Source organism: Lotus japonicus, chromosome 5 (genome assembly GCF_012489685.1).
Source record: "Lotus japonicus ecotype B-129 chromosome 5, LjGifu_v1.2".
Taxonomy (NCBI): domain Eukaryota; kingdom Viridiplantae; phylum Streptophyta; class Magnoliopsida; order Fabales; family Fabaceae; genus Lotus; species Lotus japonicus.
Window position 1 is genome coordinate 17,610,753 of NC_080045.1, and position 16,671 is coordinate 17,627,423.

The window sequence follows — 16,671 nt, forward strand, 5'->3', positions numbered from 1 at the left end:
GCACTTAAGTTCTCGAAAGATTTGTCAAAATCTTTAAGGTGGAAGTTTTGTACTGAAAACGTTATTCAAACCCCCCTTTCTACCGTTTTTCATACCTTCAGAAAAGTGATCAGTGATTTTTTGCTGAACCTTTTAGAGGAAATCTTTGTCATTTACCTTTTTGTTGGTGTTAACTTTTTGGAAAACTTTTTTAATGTTTTGTGAGAAAAAAACTTTTATGGGGTTCATTTGCTTTTGATCATGGGTATAAAAGGGACTGGTGTTGAATGGATATCAGGCATAAACGTTCAACATTATTCTGAGAACAAAAATTTGTGTCTTTAAATTGGTAATTCGTTTTTGGTTTTGATGGCATCGTCTGTTGCAATTGATCCCGTTGTGACCCTGTGCCCTCCAAATCACAATTGGAGGATCAAAGTGAGAGTTGTTCGACTATGGATTGCTGATGGGTTTGCTGGGGAAAACAAACCTGCTTCAATGGAGTTGATTTTACTGGATCAACATGTATGTGTGATGTTCTTTTACGCTTTGTTTTTTTTTTTTTTATTGTTAGTATTGTGATATTGTGATTTTTTTGCTGAATATGTATGTTAATTTTTCTTCATGTCCCTTAGATTGATTTTGTTATTTGATTGTACTTCAGATAATAATGTAATATTATGTGTCATTTTAGGGTGGAAAAATCCAAGCAACTGTGAGGAAGCTCATGTTTAGGAAGTGGGGTGAACAATTCGTGAAGGAAATGTTTATATCATTACATTTTTTCACTTGATCCCCAATTTGGGTGCCTATCGACCTACTGATCATCCTTTTAGGATTCTTTTTAATCCTAAAACTAAGATCATTCCAGCTGAGAGTAGCATTATCCCAAGGTGGGGATTTTCTCTGAAGGATTCTGCTCAACTTAATGATGATGGCTTCCAGACGGAATACTTAGTTGGTGGGTGTTTTTTAACAATGAGCCTAGGCTATAGATTTTGTTTGAAATTTTCTCATCCAAATATTTCGATGTAGATATGATTGGTTTGTTGACAGCTACCTCTGAGGAAAGGACTTATGTCAAGGATGACATTGTTACAAAGATGATGTTGCTTGAAATTAGTGATGACAAGTATGGCCTATCGTTATTAAGAAGGATTTCAATATTTGCTTCAGCCTTCTGTTGTAAGTTATTTCCTGTTACTATTTTGTATTTATATGTGTGTTTATTTTATTTTTTAACAGAGGAAAACTGGAGTGTGCCCTTTTTGGAGAGTATGTTCAGATTGTATTGGACTACCTTAGTTCTAATCCTTTGGAAAGCCTGTTGTGGTTCTCCAGCTTGCAAAGCTTAAGTCATTTAGAGGTACTTTTTTATTTATACAAGGAATGATAATCATATTGGATTTCCACTTAATTTCTGTTGTTTTTATTACAGGTAAGAATGTTCTTCAGAATGTAATGAAAGCATCGAGGATTATCTTTAATCCTGAGGTTGCTGAAGCTGAATCTTTGATGGACCGGTTAGTTTTGAGATGTTTGTTATTTGTAATTTTTAGGTTGACTTGTTTCTGAATTTTCTGATTTGTCTTTTGTTTTATTGTAGCATATCTGGCCTTAATATGCAGCCCAATCAACCTGTGGGGCATATTATTTCTCCTAATCCTTCTGTTCCAATTTTTGAAGATTTTATGAACAACTATCCTAAGAAAACTATATGTGCTTTGAATGAAACTACTGAGGTATTTTGCTATTTTTGTTTTCCAGATTTAAGGTTATTGGTTGTGCAAAGTTAATAGGGTTATTTCTCTGGTTTGTTTGCAGGATGGATTGTTTATTGTTTATGGAACTGTGGTTGGGTTGTTGCAAGATGATCCATGGTGGTATTTTGCATGCAAGTGTCACAAAGCTGTGACTTTTGATGATGGATTATATTTCTGCCCCGGTTGCTGTAAGCATGTTATGGATGTTTCTGCAAGGTGCTGTTCTTGTGACCTGAAATATGAATAGTGTTAACTTTAATTGAATTTTTGATATTTTTAGTAACCAATTTTTTGCTTTGTAGATACAAGATTAAGCTTGAGGTGTTTGATGGCACTGATTCTGGAAATTTTTTGTTGTTTGACTCTGATGCTCATCATCTCATTAAGAAGTCTTGCAAGGATATGTTGGGAAATTTGAAGGTATCCATTTTATTTTTGTCAGATTGGATAACCCGCAAGTAAATAATAACATGGAACACAATTTGTGGCAGATGTGAATGCTTATTTTAATATATTTTGTTCTTGTGTATAATGAATGAATTTCATTTTCTTATTGTAGGATCCTAAATCTGCTGAGATTACTCCCTTGATGGAAGAACAATTGGTAGGGAAAGAATTGCTGTTTAAGGTGGAGAAGAAATCTAATAATTTTTTCCAGTTTGATGACTCTTATTGTGTGAAGCGTATTTGTGATGATCCTTCTATTATAGAAGCCTTTAAGGCAATTTCTGCTGCCCAGACTTCAAATTTGGTAAACCATTGAATAGATTAATTTTGTTTTCAATGGGTTTTCTTGTGTTTATTTGGAATTTGGAATTGATTTCTGACTGATGATATATTTTGATGATGTTTAGGCTAGGTGCCCCACTCCTTTGACTGTTGTTAATTCTGCTGGAGATAAGGTAGCAGTTGAGGACCCCTCTGAGTCCTGTGTGGTTTTATCCCTGAGGTTCTAACCCCTTCTCTTGGTAGTGATCCTTCATATGTGGGAAGCTCTGCTAACATTTTCAAGAGGAAGGCTGATGAAGATTGTAAGAAACCTCCAACTGTTCCTAAACTAAAGATGAAGAATGTCAAAGTGGAGAAGAAGTAGTTATATTAGTATGAAATAATAACCAGTGTAGTGTGCTTCTTTTGATCTATGGGTCATCTAGCAGTTTGGTGGTTTCTCTTTTGTGGTATGTGTGATGATAATGGCATGGGTATATTTTGGGAGTTATTATGGCCTATTGTAAAATAGGAGTTTGGTGTTGTGGTTAAGTATGTTACTAAGTACTATGGTTATGTAACTTGCACTGGTTTGCAACTATGTTGCAGTTGTTAATTAATGAAATATGTTGTTGTGTATTCTTTGTGACTTTTTATATTTTCTATATTTGGTTAGTGTACAATAGAAGAACATTATAATTAGAAATAATGTTTAATGTTTAATTGGTTAAAATACAATATATTTACATTGTGAAGCTGATTGATCAGAGACAGAGGGAAAGCACAGATCCTCTGACCGTTGTATCTTCTGATTCTCAACTCAGAGGGAAGTACATGGTCTTCCGAGCTTCTTGCTTCTGAACATCAGAGCCTTCACTCTTCAGAGTCTGGATTGTCAGAGTCTTCTACACCATTAGAGCTTCTGAGTCGTCAGAGTCGTTAGAGGAATTCCTTGCCTTTGTGGAGGAAGTACAAGAGCTCAGCCAGTTTGAACTGAAGCTGCTGGAAGAGAAAGAAATCATAGAAAAGAAGCTCAAGACTTCAGAAGAAACTCTGGAGAGGGATGAGCTAAAAGACAGTCTCAACAACATCCAGTATTCACTGGATCGTCTGGAGAAGAAGAGGTCAGAGCAGCGCCAGGAGTGCAGAAGAATGAGGAGGGATCCTCCATTATAGACTTTAGAAAAAGAAAATGTATGATGTAAACATATGATGATTATGAATAAAGAAAATATTTTGCAAGCACAGAGTGACAAATATATATATATATATATATATATATATATATATATGCATATACATATACATATATAATCACAAACGAACAAAGCAAAATAAAAAAAGAACTAAAAATTAAACAGAAGTTAAAATCAAACAAAGTTAAGAGGGAAAAACGAAGAGATCCTAAAGCTAAGGTTTATCAGTGCGACGCAGAAGTTCCATCATCATTTGCTTCATGTCAATCAGCATGGACTCATGAATATCAAGACGTTGTTCCATGATGTCGAGTCTGGACGAGCTTGACTGTGTAGAACTGGAAGGAACATTCTGAGCAGCTTGAGGAGCTGGAATGGAAGCAGAAGCAACAGGAGTAAAAACCATTGGTGCAAGTGCTTGGCATCTAAGTGCTTCAGCTTTAGCTTCAAGTCTTTCTGCCTCTAACCGAGCTTGTTCAGCTTGAGCTGCTGTTTGACGTGCAGCTTCTTCTGCTTGTTCTTTCTTTCTTCTGGCCTCTTCAATAGCTTCAAGAAGCTTATGTCTCTGTTGTTGTTCATGAAGAGCCACTCTTCTGGCAAACCTCTGCTTAGCAGCTGCTATACTCTGATCCCTTTCAGCAATGAGATGACTCATCATAGCAGGGACCTGAGCAACTAACCAAGTACTCAGATTATCCCATTCCTCAGCAACAGAGTCAGGATTCTCACTCAGGTCAGTGTGACCTTGCACGTTGCGTAGCATCAAAGAAGCTTCTTGATTAAACACATTGATGCACTCGGAGAGAGAGGTGGGTCTGAGGTGAGTGTAGGGAACTATGGAGAGGTATTGGTCTGGAGAGGTTGGGTGATTGCTGCTGTGTGCCTCAGAAACACCTTGAGGAGAGCCAATGTTAAAGTTTTGAACATGTTGTACAGATGCATCAAGGTGAGGTTCAGAGGTTTCAACCAGAGGATTGGGTGATCTAACCGAAGAGTGGTTAGACACAGATTGTTCTGGGTCTGGTTGAACTGGCTCTTGTTGGATAGGGTCAGGTTGAGCCTGTTGAGCTAAAGGGTCTGCCTCATGTAAAGGATTGGCCAAGATAGCTTCATCTGGGTCAACTAGATGTTCAGGTCTAGGGCCAGGATATCTCCTAGGGCTTGGACAAGTGAGGTAATACTCTTCTAGGGAAGACACCTTTTCTTTTCTGACCTCCATGAATTTCCGAATGGATTCAGAGTTGTTGGAAGGGGAGGAGTCAGCAACATTGATTGGGAATGATACAGGTGTCCAGACACTTGATGAATCTGTATCAGTGGTTCTGGCAACCAGACGTTCTGATGCTCTGGGGACAGAGTGATCAGAAGTTCTGTGTTCAGGTTCTGGTTGGTTAAGTTCTGGTTGGTCAGGGATGATGGGTTCAGAAGTTAATGGGTTGTATTGGATGGTGATAGGTGAGGTTGGATCAGAGGGTCCGGTAGGTTGGTTCTGAAGCATATTCCAGAGAGGTGCTTCATTTGGAGAAGGTTGGAAAAATGAAGACCTTGGTGAATTGGGTGGTGAAGTGGTTTGTGTGGCTGGTTGGGACTCTGGGATAGGAGTGAGTGGGTTGGAGGAATGTTTCAGCATAGCAGAGATGGGGAGTGCATCAAATGTATCTAAATCATCATGAGAAGCAATAGCAGACTTACTTGATGATCGTGCTGAAGACCGAGTCACTCTGACAGGAGTCTCATTCCTTCTGATCACTTGAGCAGCAGGTTCCACATTTGTAGGCTTAACCACAAGTCTGACTTGTTTCTTCTTTTTCTTAGGACCAATGTTATCATCACCACCAGCATCAGGCTTGATGGTTTCATCATGTTTCCTCTTTGGCTGGTCAGCCTTATTCTTCTTCTTCTGAGAGCCATCAGATTCCTCAGAGGATTCTTCTAAGACCATCTTCCTCTTAACTTTCCTCTTGGGAGGAGAGTCAAACTCTTGAGCTGGCGGCAGTCTTCGGAAGAATTCATCTAGATCAATTTCAAAGCCTTGAGCCCTTAGGTCTTCAACATAGAACCTAATAGCTTCTGGGTTGTCTGCCTGTGTCCACAGAGGGTAGTCATTCAGAGGCACCCTTCTCTTTCTGATTTCAGAAGATGTGTCTTCATGAGATGGGGCGATTTTGTTCTTGACCAGACCCATCTTCTTTAGAGAATTGGCAGTGAAGACATCACTGACAATGGTGGTCAGATCCTCTATGCATCCGGCGTTGACCAGATCTTGCACAAGGTTGCTCTCAATGAAGAGATCTGATAGCAATCTTCCAAAAGGGATATACTTGATTGCTGATTTGATGGAGGCAGTAGTTCTGGACTTCTTGATACACTCCTTCAAGTAAGAGAATAGGAAGAAGGGGAGGCAGATCTTCGTCTTGTCTTGGATGAAAAACAACATTGCCTTCTGGTTGAAGTTGATGTAATCTGGGGAACTGCCCTTTGGTCTCTTGTTGATACAGTTGAGCAGAATCTTGTGCCAGATTCTGAGCTTGGGATGAAGGTCCAGCACCTTGTAATCAGTCTTGCCCGGTTTGTATGTGGTGTACAGGGCCTTGTTGGTCTCATCCTTCGTTCTGGGTTTCAGCATCGATTCAGTGAGTTGAAATCGATACCCATTTGCATACTCTGCACCCAGTAGGTTCACGAATGATTTCTCTGTAACTATGATCCTCCTTCCAAGAACGTGGGATACCACTTGAGTGTCATCGCAGTCAGCGTGTTTCCAGAATTCCTTGACCAATTTGTCATACACCGGTCCTCGAAGCCTGTTGAAGTAATTTTCCCAGCCTTGAACACGGACTTCAGGACGAATGTCATACCCATTTGTAGCAAGATTGTCTAGGTCGAATCTCCATTCTGCCAGTACTTGAAGTTCTTCAGGAGCATACACACAATGAACGGCACAAGCCCGTTCTGCAATCGGAATTACTTGCTCTTGACCTTGATCAGGAGCTTCAGGACCCATTTGGCCTGTAGCTTGACCCACTACCATTTGAGGGAAACTTGTTGCTTCAGCGGCTTCACTTCTGGTTTGTCTCACCATTGTTGGAGCGGTTGAAGGTTTTGGGTAGAAGATGAAGGTTAAAGATGAATAGAGAGCGAGAGAGAGATCGTGGGTAAGCGGTTTTGGAAAAAACAGAAGAGAGAGAGTAAAAATCGTAAGTGTAGGAGATCGTGTGTGTATAGTGGGTTTTGTCAAATAACCGTTGTTGATCAAAAGGTAAATTTAAAATCAACGGTTAAAAATTAAAGACATGATAGTAACAGTAAATACACGTATCACACACAGGAGAGAAGCACATGTACACACATCATGACAGACTGTCACACGGGCACAAGGAACTATGCATCAGAGATACTGACACACGTGTTACTGTCTCAGCTTCAGAGTCAGCACCAATGGGTACATACACTCTGATGGAGTTACCTTCTGGACTAGACATCTTCTGATCAAGAAGTATCATAGTCAGAGGTTCTGATCGATCTTCACTCTGGACAAAAGTCCATATTCAGATTTTTCAGAATAAAATTAAATCTATCCTCTGCTAAGGGCTTTGTAAAGATATCTGCCCATTGATGGTCAGTATCAATAAACTTCAGAAGAAGTACGCCCTTCTGTACATAATCTCTAATAAAGTGATACTTGTGCTTTGCCCTTGAATGTAAGATAGGATTCTTACTCAATGATATTGCAGCAGTGTTATCACAATAGATTGGGATATTGCTCTCAAGGATCTGATAGTCCTCCAGCTGATGTTTCATCCAGAGCATCTGGGTGCTGCATATTGCTGCTGAGATATATTCTGCCTCTGCAGTTGATAGAGCAATTGTTGATTGCCTCTTGCTTGCCCATGAGACTAAATTGCTTCCCAGAAATTAACAATTTCGAGAAGTGCTTTTTCTCTCTGTTCTATCTCCAGCATAATCAACATCACAATAACCTGAAAGCTTATACTCTGATGTTTTCTTATACATCAAGCCAAGGTTAGTGGTGCCTTTCAGATACCTTAGGATCCTCTTAACAGCACATAAGTGAACACTAAATAATATATCTGGCCTAGATGCAGTTAAGTATAGAAGTGAACCTATCATACCACGATAGAGCAAGCAAGAAGCAAAATTTTTCTACACTAAATAATCATATTGTTCTTTTACGCTTTGTTTTTTTTTTTATTGTTAGTATTGTGATATTGTGATTTTTTTGCTGAATATGTATGTTAATTTTTCTTCATGTCCCTTAGATTGATTTTGTTATTTGATTGTACTTCAGATAATAATGTAATATTATGTGTCATTTTAGGGTGGAAAAATCCAAGCAACTGTGAGGAAGCTCATGTTTAGGAAGTGGGGTGAACAATTCGTGGAAGGAAATGTTTATATCATTACATTTTTTCACTTGATCCCCAATTTGGGTGCCTATCGACCTACTGATCATCCTTTTAGGATTCTTTTTAATCCTAAAACTAAGATCATTCCAGCTGAGAGTAGCATTATCCCAAGGTGGGGATTTTCTCTGAAGGATTCTGCTTAACTTAATGATGATGGCTTCCAGACGGAATACTTAGTTGGTGGGTGTTTTTTAACAATGAGCCTAGGCTATAGATTTTGTTTGAAATTTTCTCATCCAAATATTTCGATGTAGATATGATTGGTTTGTTGACAGCTACCTCTGAGGAAAGGACTTATGTCAAGGATGACATTGTTACAAAGATGATGTTGCTTGAAATTAGTGATGACAAGTATGGCCTATCGTTATTTAAGAAGGATTTCAATATTTGCTTCAGCCTTCTGTTGTAAGTTATTTCCTGTTACTATTTTGTATTTATATGTGTGTTTATTTTATTTTTTAACAGAGGAAAACTGGAGTGTGCCCTTTTTGGAGAGTATGTTCAGATTGTATTGGACTACCTTAGTTCTAATCCTTTGGAAAAGCCTGTTGTGGTTCTCCAGCTTGCAAAGCTTAAGTCATTTAGAGGTACTTTTTTATTTATACAAGGAATGATAATCATATTGGATTTCCACTTAATTTCTGTTGTTTTTATTACAGGTAAGAATGTTCTTCAGAATGTAATGAAAGCATCGAGGATTATCTTTAATCCTGAGGTTGCTGAAGCTGAATCTTTGATGGACCGATTAGTTTTGAGATGTTTGTTATTTGTAATTTTTAGGTTGACTTGTTTCTGAATTTTCTGATTTGTCTTTTGTTTTATTGTAGCATATCTGGCCTTAATATGCAGCCCAATCAACCTGTGGGGCATATTATTTCTCCTAATCCTTCTGTTCCAATTTTTGAAGATTTTATGAACAACTATCCTAAGAAAACTATATGTGCTTTGAATGAAACTACTGAGGTATTTTGCTATTTTTGTTTTCCAGATTTAAGGTTATTGGTTGTGCAAAGTTAATAGGGTTATTTCTCTGGTTTGTTTGCAGGATGGATTGTTTATTGTTTATGGAACTGTGGTTGGTTTGTTGCAAGATGATCCATGGTGGTATTTTGCATGCAAGTGTCACAAAGCTGTGACTTTTGATGATGGATTATATTTCTGCCCCGGTTGCTGTAAGCATGTTATGGATGTTTCTGCAAGGTGCTGTTCTTGTGACCTGAAATATGAAAAATGTTAACTTTAATTGAATTTTTGATATTGTTAGCAACCAATTTTTTGCTTTTTAGATACAAGATTAAGCTTGAGGTGTTTGATGGCACTGATTCTGGAAATTTTCTGTTGTTTGACTCTGATGCTCATCATCTCATTAAGAAGTCTTGCAAGGATATGTTGGGAAATTTGAAGGTATCCATTTTATTTTTGTCAGATTAGATAACTCGCAAGTAAATAATAACATGGAACACAATTTGTGGCAGATGTGAATGCTTATTTTAATATATTTTGTTCTTGTGTATAATGAATGAATGAATTTCATTTTATTATTGTAGGATCCTAAATCTGCTGAGATTACTCCCTTGATGGAAGAACAATTGGTAGGGAAAGAATTGCTGTTTAAGGTGGAGAAGAAATCTAATAATTTTTTCCAGTTTGATGACTCTTATTGTGTGAAGCGTATTTGTGATGATCCTTCTATTATAGAAGCCTTTAAGGCAATTTCTGCTTCCCAGACTTCAAATTTGGTAAACCATTGAATAGATTAATTTTGTTTTCAATGGGTTTTCTTTTGTTTATTTGGAATTTGGAATTGATTTCTGACTGATGATATATTTTGATGATGTTTAGGCTAGGTGCCCCACTCCTTTGACTGTTGTTAATTCTGCTGGAGATAAGGTAGCAGTTGAGGACCCCTCTGAGTCCTGTGTGGTTTTATCCCCTGAGGTTCTAACCCCTTCTCTTGGTAGTGATCCTTCATATGTGGGAAGCTCTGCTAACATTTTCAAGAGGAAGGCTGATGAAGATTGTAAGAAACCTCCAACTGTTCCTAAACTGAAGATGAAGAATGTCAAAGTGGAGAAGAAGGAGTTATATTAGTATGAAATAATAACCAGTGTAGTGTGCTTCTTTTGATCTATGGGTCACCTAGCAGTTTGGTGGTTTCTCTTTTGTGGTTTGTGTGATGATAATGGCATGGGTATATTTTGGGAGTTCTGGCCTATTGTAAAATAGGAGTTTGGTGTTGTGGTTAAGTATTTTTCTAAGTATGTTACTAAGTACTATGGTTATGTAACTTGCACTGGTTTGCAGTTGTTAATTAATGAAATATGTTGTTGTGTATTCTTTGTGACTTTTTATATTTTCTATATTTGGTTAGTGTACAATAGAAGAACATTATAATTAGAAATAATGTTTAATGTTTAATTGGTTAAAATACAATATATTTACATTGTGAAGCTGATTGATCAGAGTCAGAGGGAAAGCACAGATCCTTTGACCGTTGTATCTTCTGATTCTGATTCTGAACTCAGAGGGAAGTACATGGTCTTCCGAGTTTCTTGCATCTGAACATCAGAGCCTTCACTCTTCAGAGTCTGTATTGTCAGACTCTTCTACACCATCAGAGCTTCTGAATCGTCAGAGTCTTTTGGTTGTCAGATCTTCTGGATCTTCAGAACTTCTGGTGGCTGGTTCCATATCAGAGTTTGTAAGACTCCAGATCTTCTGAAGCTTTTCAACTGTTCAGAGTGAACATTGAGAATGCGAAAGCGTTGCTTGGGTCAATCTTTATGCACAGTGCTTGATCTTACCATCTCCCCCTTTTTGATGATGACAAAACTAAGATTTTTGATGAACAATTCTTAAACAATAAACTGAATTCACTCAGAGTTTAGGGATATAGAATAAAACTTATCCTGATGTGAATAGTTTTTTTTGCTCTTTCTGAATTCAAGTTACTGCTTGATTCTGAGCTTAGCTCCCCCTGAATCTTATACTTGATGAAAACATTAGAAAAGTCTAGATTCTGAGATAAATAATATTAGAGTTCAGAGTGAATAACTTATGACATAGATGAAATAGTTTAATCAGAGCGCATAAGTAATCAGAGTCAACGGACAAGGTATCAGAGTATTGGGTATCAGAGTCAAACGGACAAGGTATCAGAGTATTGGGTATCAGAGTCAAACTAAAATCACTTCAGAAGAAGTGAAATGTATTCCTTGTATTTGCCCAGTGACACATCTATGGTCATAAAGGTGGAACTCTTAAATTCTCCAAAAGAAAAATAAATCACACTAACACATCTTACACATCAAAAACTGGGTTGTACTCCCCCTTTTTGTCATAAGCAAAAAGCTTGGGGTGTGAAAAACTTAGCTTGAAGTACAAGGTACTCCCCCTTAGAGAAGGTCTAAGTTTGAAGAAAACCAAAACGATGCATGAATCAGAGTTAGGCGAAATAAATAGAAGAGTTAATGCACAAGAAAACGTTTACCACCGGCCAAGGGAGTAAAGAAAAGGGTCAGTTACCAAGAACTTAACCTCGAGAAACTGTAGGAGCATTAACTTTCAGAGAGAAAGTGAAGCCTATATAAAGCGATGGAGAAAGGGGTCAGCTTCACAACTCGAGCACTTTCAACAAAGGAAATATGGCATCATACATGGTAGCACTAGAAGAGCTGAGAAAGAAAGCCTTTGAGGAGGACTTGTTCCTCAACATTAGGCATCCAGAGGGTACAACAACCATCTCAGAGCTAACACGGACACTGTTGGAGAAGGACCTGCATCCAGAGCTGAAGAAAGACTTGAGGGAATTTCTTGCCTTCGTGGAGGAAGTGCAAGAACTCAGCCAGCTCGAACTGAAGCTGCTGGAAGAGAAAGAAATTATAGAGAAGAAGCTCAAGACTTCAGAAGAAATTATGGAGAGGGATGAGCTGAACGTCAATCTTAACAACATCCAGTATTCACTGGATCGTCTGGAGAAGGAGAGGTCAGAGCAGCGCCAAGAGTGCAGAAGAATGAGGAGGGATCCTCCATTCTAGGATTTTAGGAAAAAGAAAAAAATGTATGATGTAAACGCAGTTTATTATGAATAAAGAAAATTTTGCAAACATAATGTCAGATATATTTATATGCATAGATAATCACAAACGACCAAAGTAAAGTAATTAAAAAGAAGGAAACAGAAATTAACGAAATAAAACGAAGTTAAAGAAAAAATAAAAGCGAAGAGATTCTAAAGCTAGGGTTTATCAGATCGACGCAGAAGTTCCATCATCATTTGCTTCATTTCGACCAGCATAGACTCATGAGTATTAAGACGTTGTTCCACGGTGTCGAGTCTGGACGAGCTTGAATGAGTAGATCTGGAAGGAACATTCTGAGCAGCTTGATTAGCAGGAGTGGAAGCAGAAGCAACCGGAGTAAAAACCACTGGTGCCAGTCTACGGGCTTCAGCTTCAGCTTCAAGTCTCTCTGCCTCTAATCTGGCTTGTTCAGCTTGAGCTGCGGCTAGACGTGCAGCTTCTTCTGTTTGCTCTTGCTTTCTTCTGGCCTCTTCAATAGCTTCAAGAAGCTTCTGTCTCTGTTCTTGTTCATGAAGAGCCACCCTTCTAGCAAACCTTTGCTTGGCAGCCTCGATCCTCTGACTTCCCTCTGCATGCAGGAGCTGCATCATAACTGGAACTTGAGCCACTAGCCAAGTGCTCAGGCTGTGCCACTCTTCAGCCACATAGTCAGCATTTTCGCTTAGGTCAGTCTGACCTTGCACATTGCGTAGCATCAAAGAAGCTTCATGATGGAAAATATTGATGCACTCAGAGAGAGATGTGGGTCGGAGGTGAGTGTAAGGAATTATAGAGAGGTTGGTTTCAGGAGAGGCTGGATGATTGCTGCTATGAGCTTCAGAGGCACCTTGTGGAGAGCCAATGTGTTGGACATGAGGTTCAGAGGCTCCAAGGTATGGTTCAGAAGTTGCAACCAGAGGGTTTGGTGATCTAACCGAAGAGTGGTTAGACACAGATTGTTCTGGTTCGGGTTCTGGTTGAACTGGCTCTTGTTGGTCAGGGGCAGGTTGAACTTGTTGAGCCAAAGGGTCTGCCTCATGTAAAGGATTGGCCAAGATAGGTTCATCTGGGTCTACTAGACGTTCAGGTCTAGGGCCAGGATATCTCCTAGGGCTTGGACAAGTGAGATAGTACTCTTCTAAGGTAGACACCTTTTCTTTTCTGACCTCCATGAATTTTCTAATGGATTCAGAGTTATTGGAGGGAGAAGAGTCAGCAACATTAATTGGGAAGGATACAGGTGTATAGGCTGTGGAAGAGTCTGTATCAGTAGTTCTGGGAGCCAGACGTTCTGATGCTCTTGGGACAGAGTGATCAGAGGTTCTGGGTCCAGGTTCTGTTTGGTTGGGCTTTGGTTGTTCATGGATGATGGGTTCAGAAGTTAATGGGTTATACTGGATGGTAATAGGTGAGGTTGGAGCAGAGGGTCCGGTGGGTTGGTTCTGAAGCATATTCCAAAGAGGTGCTTCATTTGGAGAAGGTTGGAAAAATGAAGACCTTGGGGAATGTGGTGGAGAGGTGGTTTGTGCAGCTGGTTGGGACTCAGGAATGGGAGTGAGTGGATTTGAAGATTGTTTGAGCAAGGCAGAGATGGGGAGTGCATCAAATAAATTCAAATCATCATCAGAAGCAACTGCAGACTTACTTGATTGTGCTGATGATCTAGTCACTCTGGCAGGAGTTTCAACCCTTCTGATCACTTCAGCAGCTGGTTCCACCCGGGTAGGCTTCACCACTATTCTGACCTGCTTCTTCTGCTTCTTGGGAGAAGGAGGACCATCGTCATTATCACCATCGTCACCATCATCAGGCTTGCTGGTTTCATCATGTTTTCTCTTGGATTGACCAGCCTTCTTCCCTTTGTTCAGAGGGACATCTGATTCCTCAGAGGATTCTTCTAAGATCATCTTCCTCTGACCCTTCTTCGTGAGAGGAGGATCAAACTCCGGTGCAGGAGGCAGCATTCTGAAGAATTCATCAACATCAATCTCAAAGCCTTGACTCCTCAGATCTTCAACGAAACACCTGATAGCTTCAGGGTTGTCTGCCTGGGTCCACAAGGGAAAGTCATTCACAGGGACTCTTCTTCTTCTGATTTCAAAAGATGTGTCTTCACGGGCAGGAGCAATCTTCTTTTGGACAAGACCCATCTTCTTCAGGGAATTTGCAGTGAAGACATCACTGACAATAGTGGTCAGATCCTCTGTGCATCCAGCATCGACTAGATCTTGAATGAGGCCGCTCTCAATGAAGATATCAGACAGCAATCTCCCAAAAGGGATATACTTGATTGCGGACTTGATGGAGGCAGTAGTCCTTGACTTCCGGATACATTCCTTCAGGTAAGAGAACAAGAAGAAAGGGAGGCAGAGTTTCCTCTTGTCTTGGATGAAGACCAGCATTGCTTTCTGGCAGAAATTGATGTAGTCTGGGGAACTGCCTTTTGGCCTCTGGTTGATGCAGTTCAGCAGAATCTTGTGCCAGATTCTGAGCTTGGGATGAAAATCCATCACTTTGTAATTAGTCTTGCCCGGTTTGTAGTTGGTGTACAGGGCCTTGTTGGTCTTATCCTTTGTTTGGGGTTTCAGCTTCGATTCAGTGAATTGGAATCGATACCCACGAGCAGTTTCTGGACCCAGCAGATTCACGAAGGACTTCTCAGTAATGATGATCTTCCTTCCAAGAATGTGAGATACCACCTGAGTATCATCGCAGTCGGCGTGCTTCCAGAATTCCTTAATCAATTTGTCATACACCGGTCCTCGAAGCCTGTTGAAGTAGTTTTCCCAGCCTTGAGCTTGAACTTCAGGACGAAGATCATACCCATTTGTAGCAAGATTGTCGAGATCAAATCTCCATTCTGCCAGTACTTGAAGTTCCTCAGGAGCGTATACGCAGTGAACGGCACAACCCCGTTCTGCAATCGGAATAGTCTGCTCTTGAGCTTGATCTTGAACAGGAGCTTCAGGGCCCAATTGGCCTGTAGCTTGACCAACTACCATATGAGGGAACTGGGTTGCTTCTGCAGTATCTCTTCTGGTTTGTCTCACCATTGTTGAAGAGGTTGAAGGTTTTGGGTAGAAGATGAAGGTTGAAGATGAATAGAGAGCGAGAGAGAAATCGAGGGTAAGCGGTTTTGAAAATACAAGAGAGAGAGAGTAAAAACCGAAAGTGTAGGAGATCGTGTCTGTATAGTGGGTTTTATTAAGTAACCGTTGATTCAAAAAGCATTTTAAGATCAACGGTTAAAAATTAAAGACATGATAGTAACAGTAAATACACGTATCACACACAGGAGAGAAGCACATCTACACGCATCATGACAGACTGTCACACGGGCACAAGGAACTATGAATCAGAGATACTGACACACGTGTTACTGTCTCAGACTCAGAGTCAATACCAATGGGTACACACACTCTGATTGAGTTACCTTCTGGACTAGACATCTTCTGATCAAGAAGTATCATAGTCAGAGGTTCTAATCCATCTTCACTCTGGACAAAAGTCCATGTTCAGATTTTTCAGAATAAAATTAAATCTATCCTCTGCTAAGGGCTTTGTAAAGATATCTGCCCATTGATGGTCAGTATCAACAAACTTCAGAAGAAGTACGCCCTTTTGTACATAATTTTAATAAAGTGATACTTTACCTTCAGAGTTTGTGAATCAGAGGGACCAGCTTTTTCTTCTGGTTCATCTTCCTCTGGCTCAGCTTCCTCTGGAGCTTTGCCTTTGTCAGAAGTATTAATGCTTAAATCTGCAAACTTCTCAACTAGCTTTGACTGGTCAGAGTGAACATGGCGAATGCGAAAGCGTTGCTTGGGTCACTCTTTATGCACAGTGCTTCTGATTTGTGTGAGACAGAATCAAGGTCACAGCCTGTAAATAGCAGACTCAGAAAAACACGTTAGAGTACCATAATTGTTCACATCATATTGTACTTAACTGTGACATTTCTGCCATGGGTTACCTTTTTCTTGTATAGAAAACTGTTTTATAGGTTGGTACTGCTAAAGGTGAGTAGTCAAGTGACACTCAGTGCAAAATTTATTTTTGGTCTTTCTATATTAGATCATTTGAAATTGTGTATCTCCTTTTAGTCAGAAAAAGTGTTTTTCTATTTAAAATTACTTTTTCTAGCAATTTAACTTTAATGGAAAGAGTTTAAGAAAGTCGTTTATAAGCTGGTGTCAATGGCAGACAAGTGAGATCCTCATTTTTATCATATTACCATTTGAAATCCTATTTTGTCTAAGTTTCTGGGAATTATGAATGCATTTGATAGAGTGGTTGACCTCTGCCCACCGAGCTCCAAATGGAAAATAAAAGTGAGAGTTATTCGTAGGTGGTTTTTACCTGCTGTTCTTATAAATGAAGCACCATCTACTTTGGAGATGGTTTTTATGGACCACAATGTATGTATAATTTAGCTTTTTCATATTTTACTATTTAGCTATTAGAGTTGAATAATATTGCCTAACCTCTATTTTAATTAGGGAGATAAAATACAAGCATCTTTAGGGAAGGCCATGTT

The 16,671-nt window shown here is 39.4% G+C and overlaps 1 protein-coding gene and 1 pseudogene across 1 annotated transcript; both read left to right on the forward strand.

Moving 5' to 3' along the window:
* Nucleotides 1–348: 348 nt before the first annotated feature.
* Nucleotides 349–2,562, forward strand: LOC130720201 (replication protein A 70 kDa DNA-binding subunit C-like; annotated as a pseudogene).
* A 5,567-nt stretch (nucleotides 2,563–8,129) lies between these two features.
* Nucleotides 8,130–10,179, forward strand: LOC130720109 (uncharacterized). The gene is made up of 9 exons (XM_057570723.1): nucleotides 8,130–8,253; nucleotides 8,328–8,424; nucleotides 8,539–8,660; nucleotides 8,733–8,835; nucleotides 8,901–9,036; nucleotides 9,119–9,273; nucleotides 9,360–9,477; nucleotides 9,621–9,812; nucleotides 9,916–10,179. The coding sequence occupies exons 2-9, from the start codon at nucleotides 8,330–8,332 to the stop codon at nucleotides 10,162–10,164; spliced, it is 1,170 nt and encodes a 389-aa protein (XP_057426706.1). The 5' UTR covers nucleotides 8,130–8,253; nucleotides 8,328–8,329; the 3' UTR covers nucleotides 10,165–10,179.
* The last annotated feature ends 6,492 nt before the right edge of the window (nucleotides 10,180–16,671 follow it).

What these genes read in the sequence shown, in the direction of transcription:
- LOC130720109 (XM_057570723.1), top strand. Translation starts at nt 8,330, where the DNA reads ATGATTGGTTTGTTGACAGCTACCTCTGAGGAAAGGACTTATGTCAAG. An exon ending in CTTTGAATGAAACTACTGAG is followed by an intron (nt 9,037 to 9,118) that starts GTATTTTGCTAT and finishes GTTTGTTTGCAG; the next exon opens with GATGGATTGTTTATTGTTTA. An exon ending in CTTCCCAGACTTCAAATTTG is followed by an intron (nt 9,813 to 9,915) that starts GTAAACCATTGA and finishes GATGATGTTTAG; the next exon opens with GCTAGGTGCCCCACTCCTTT.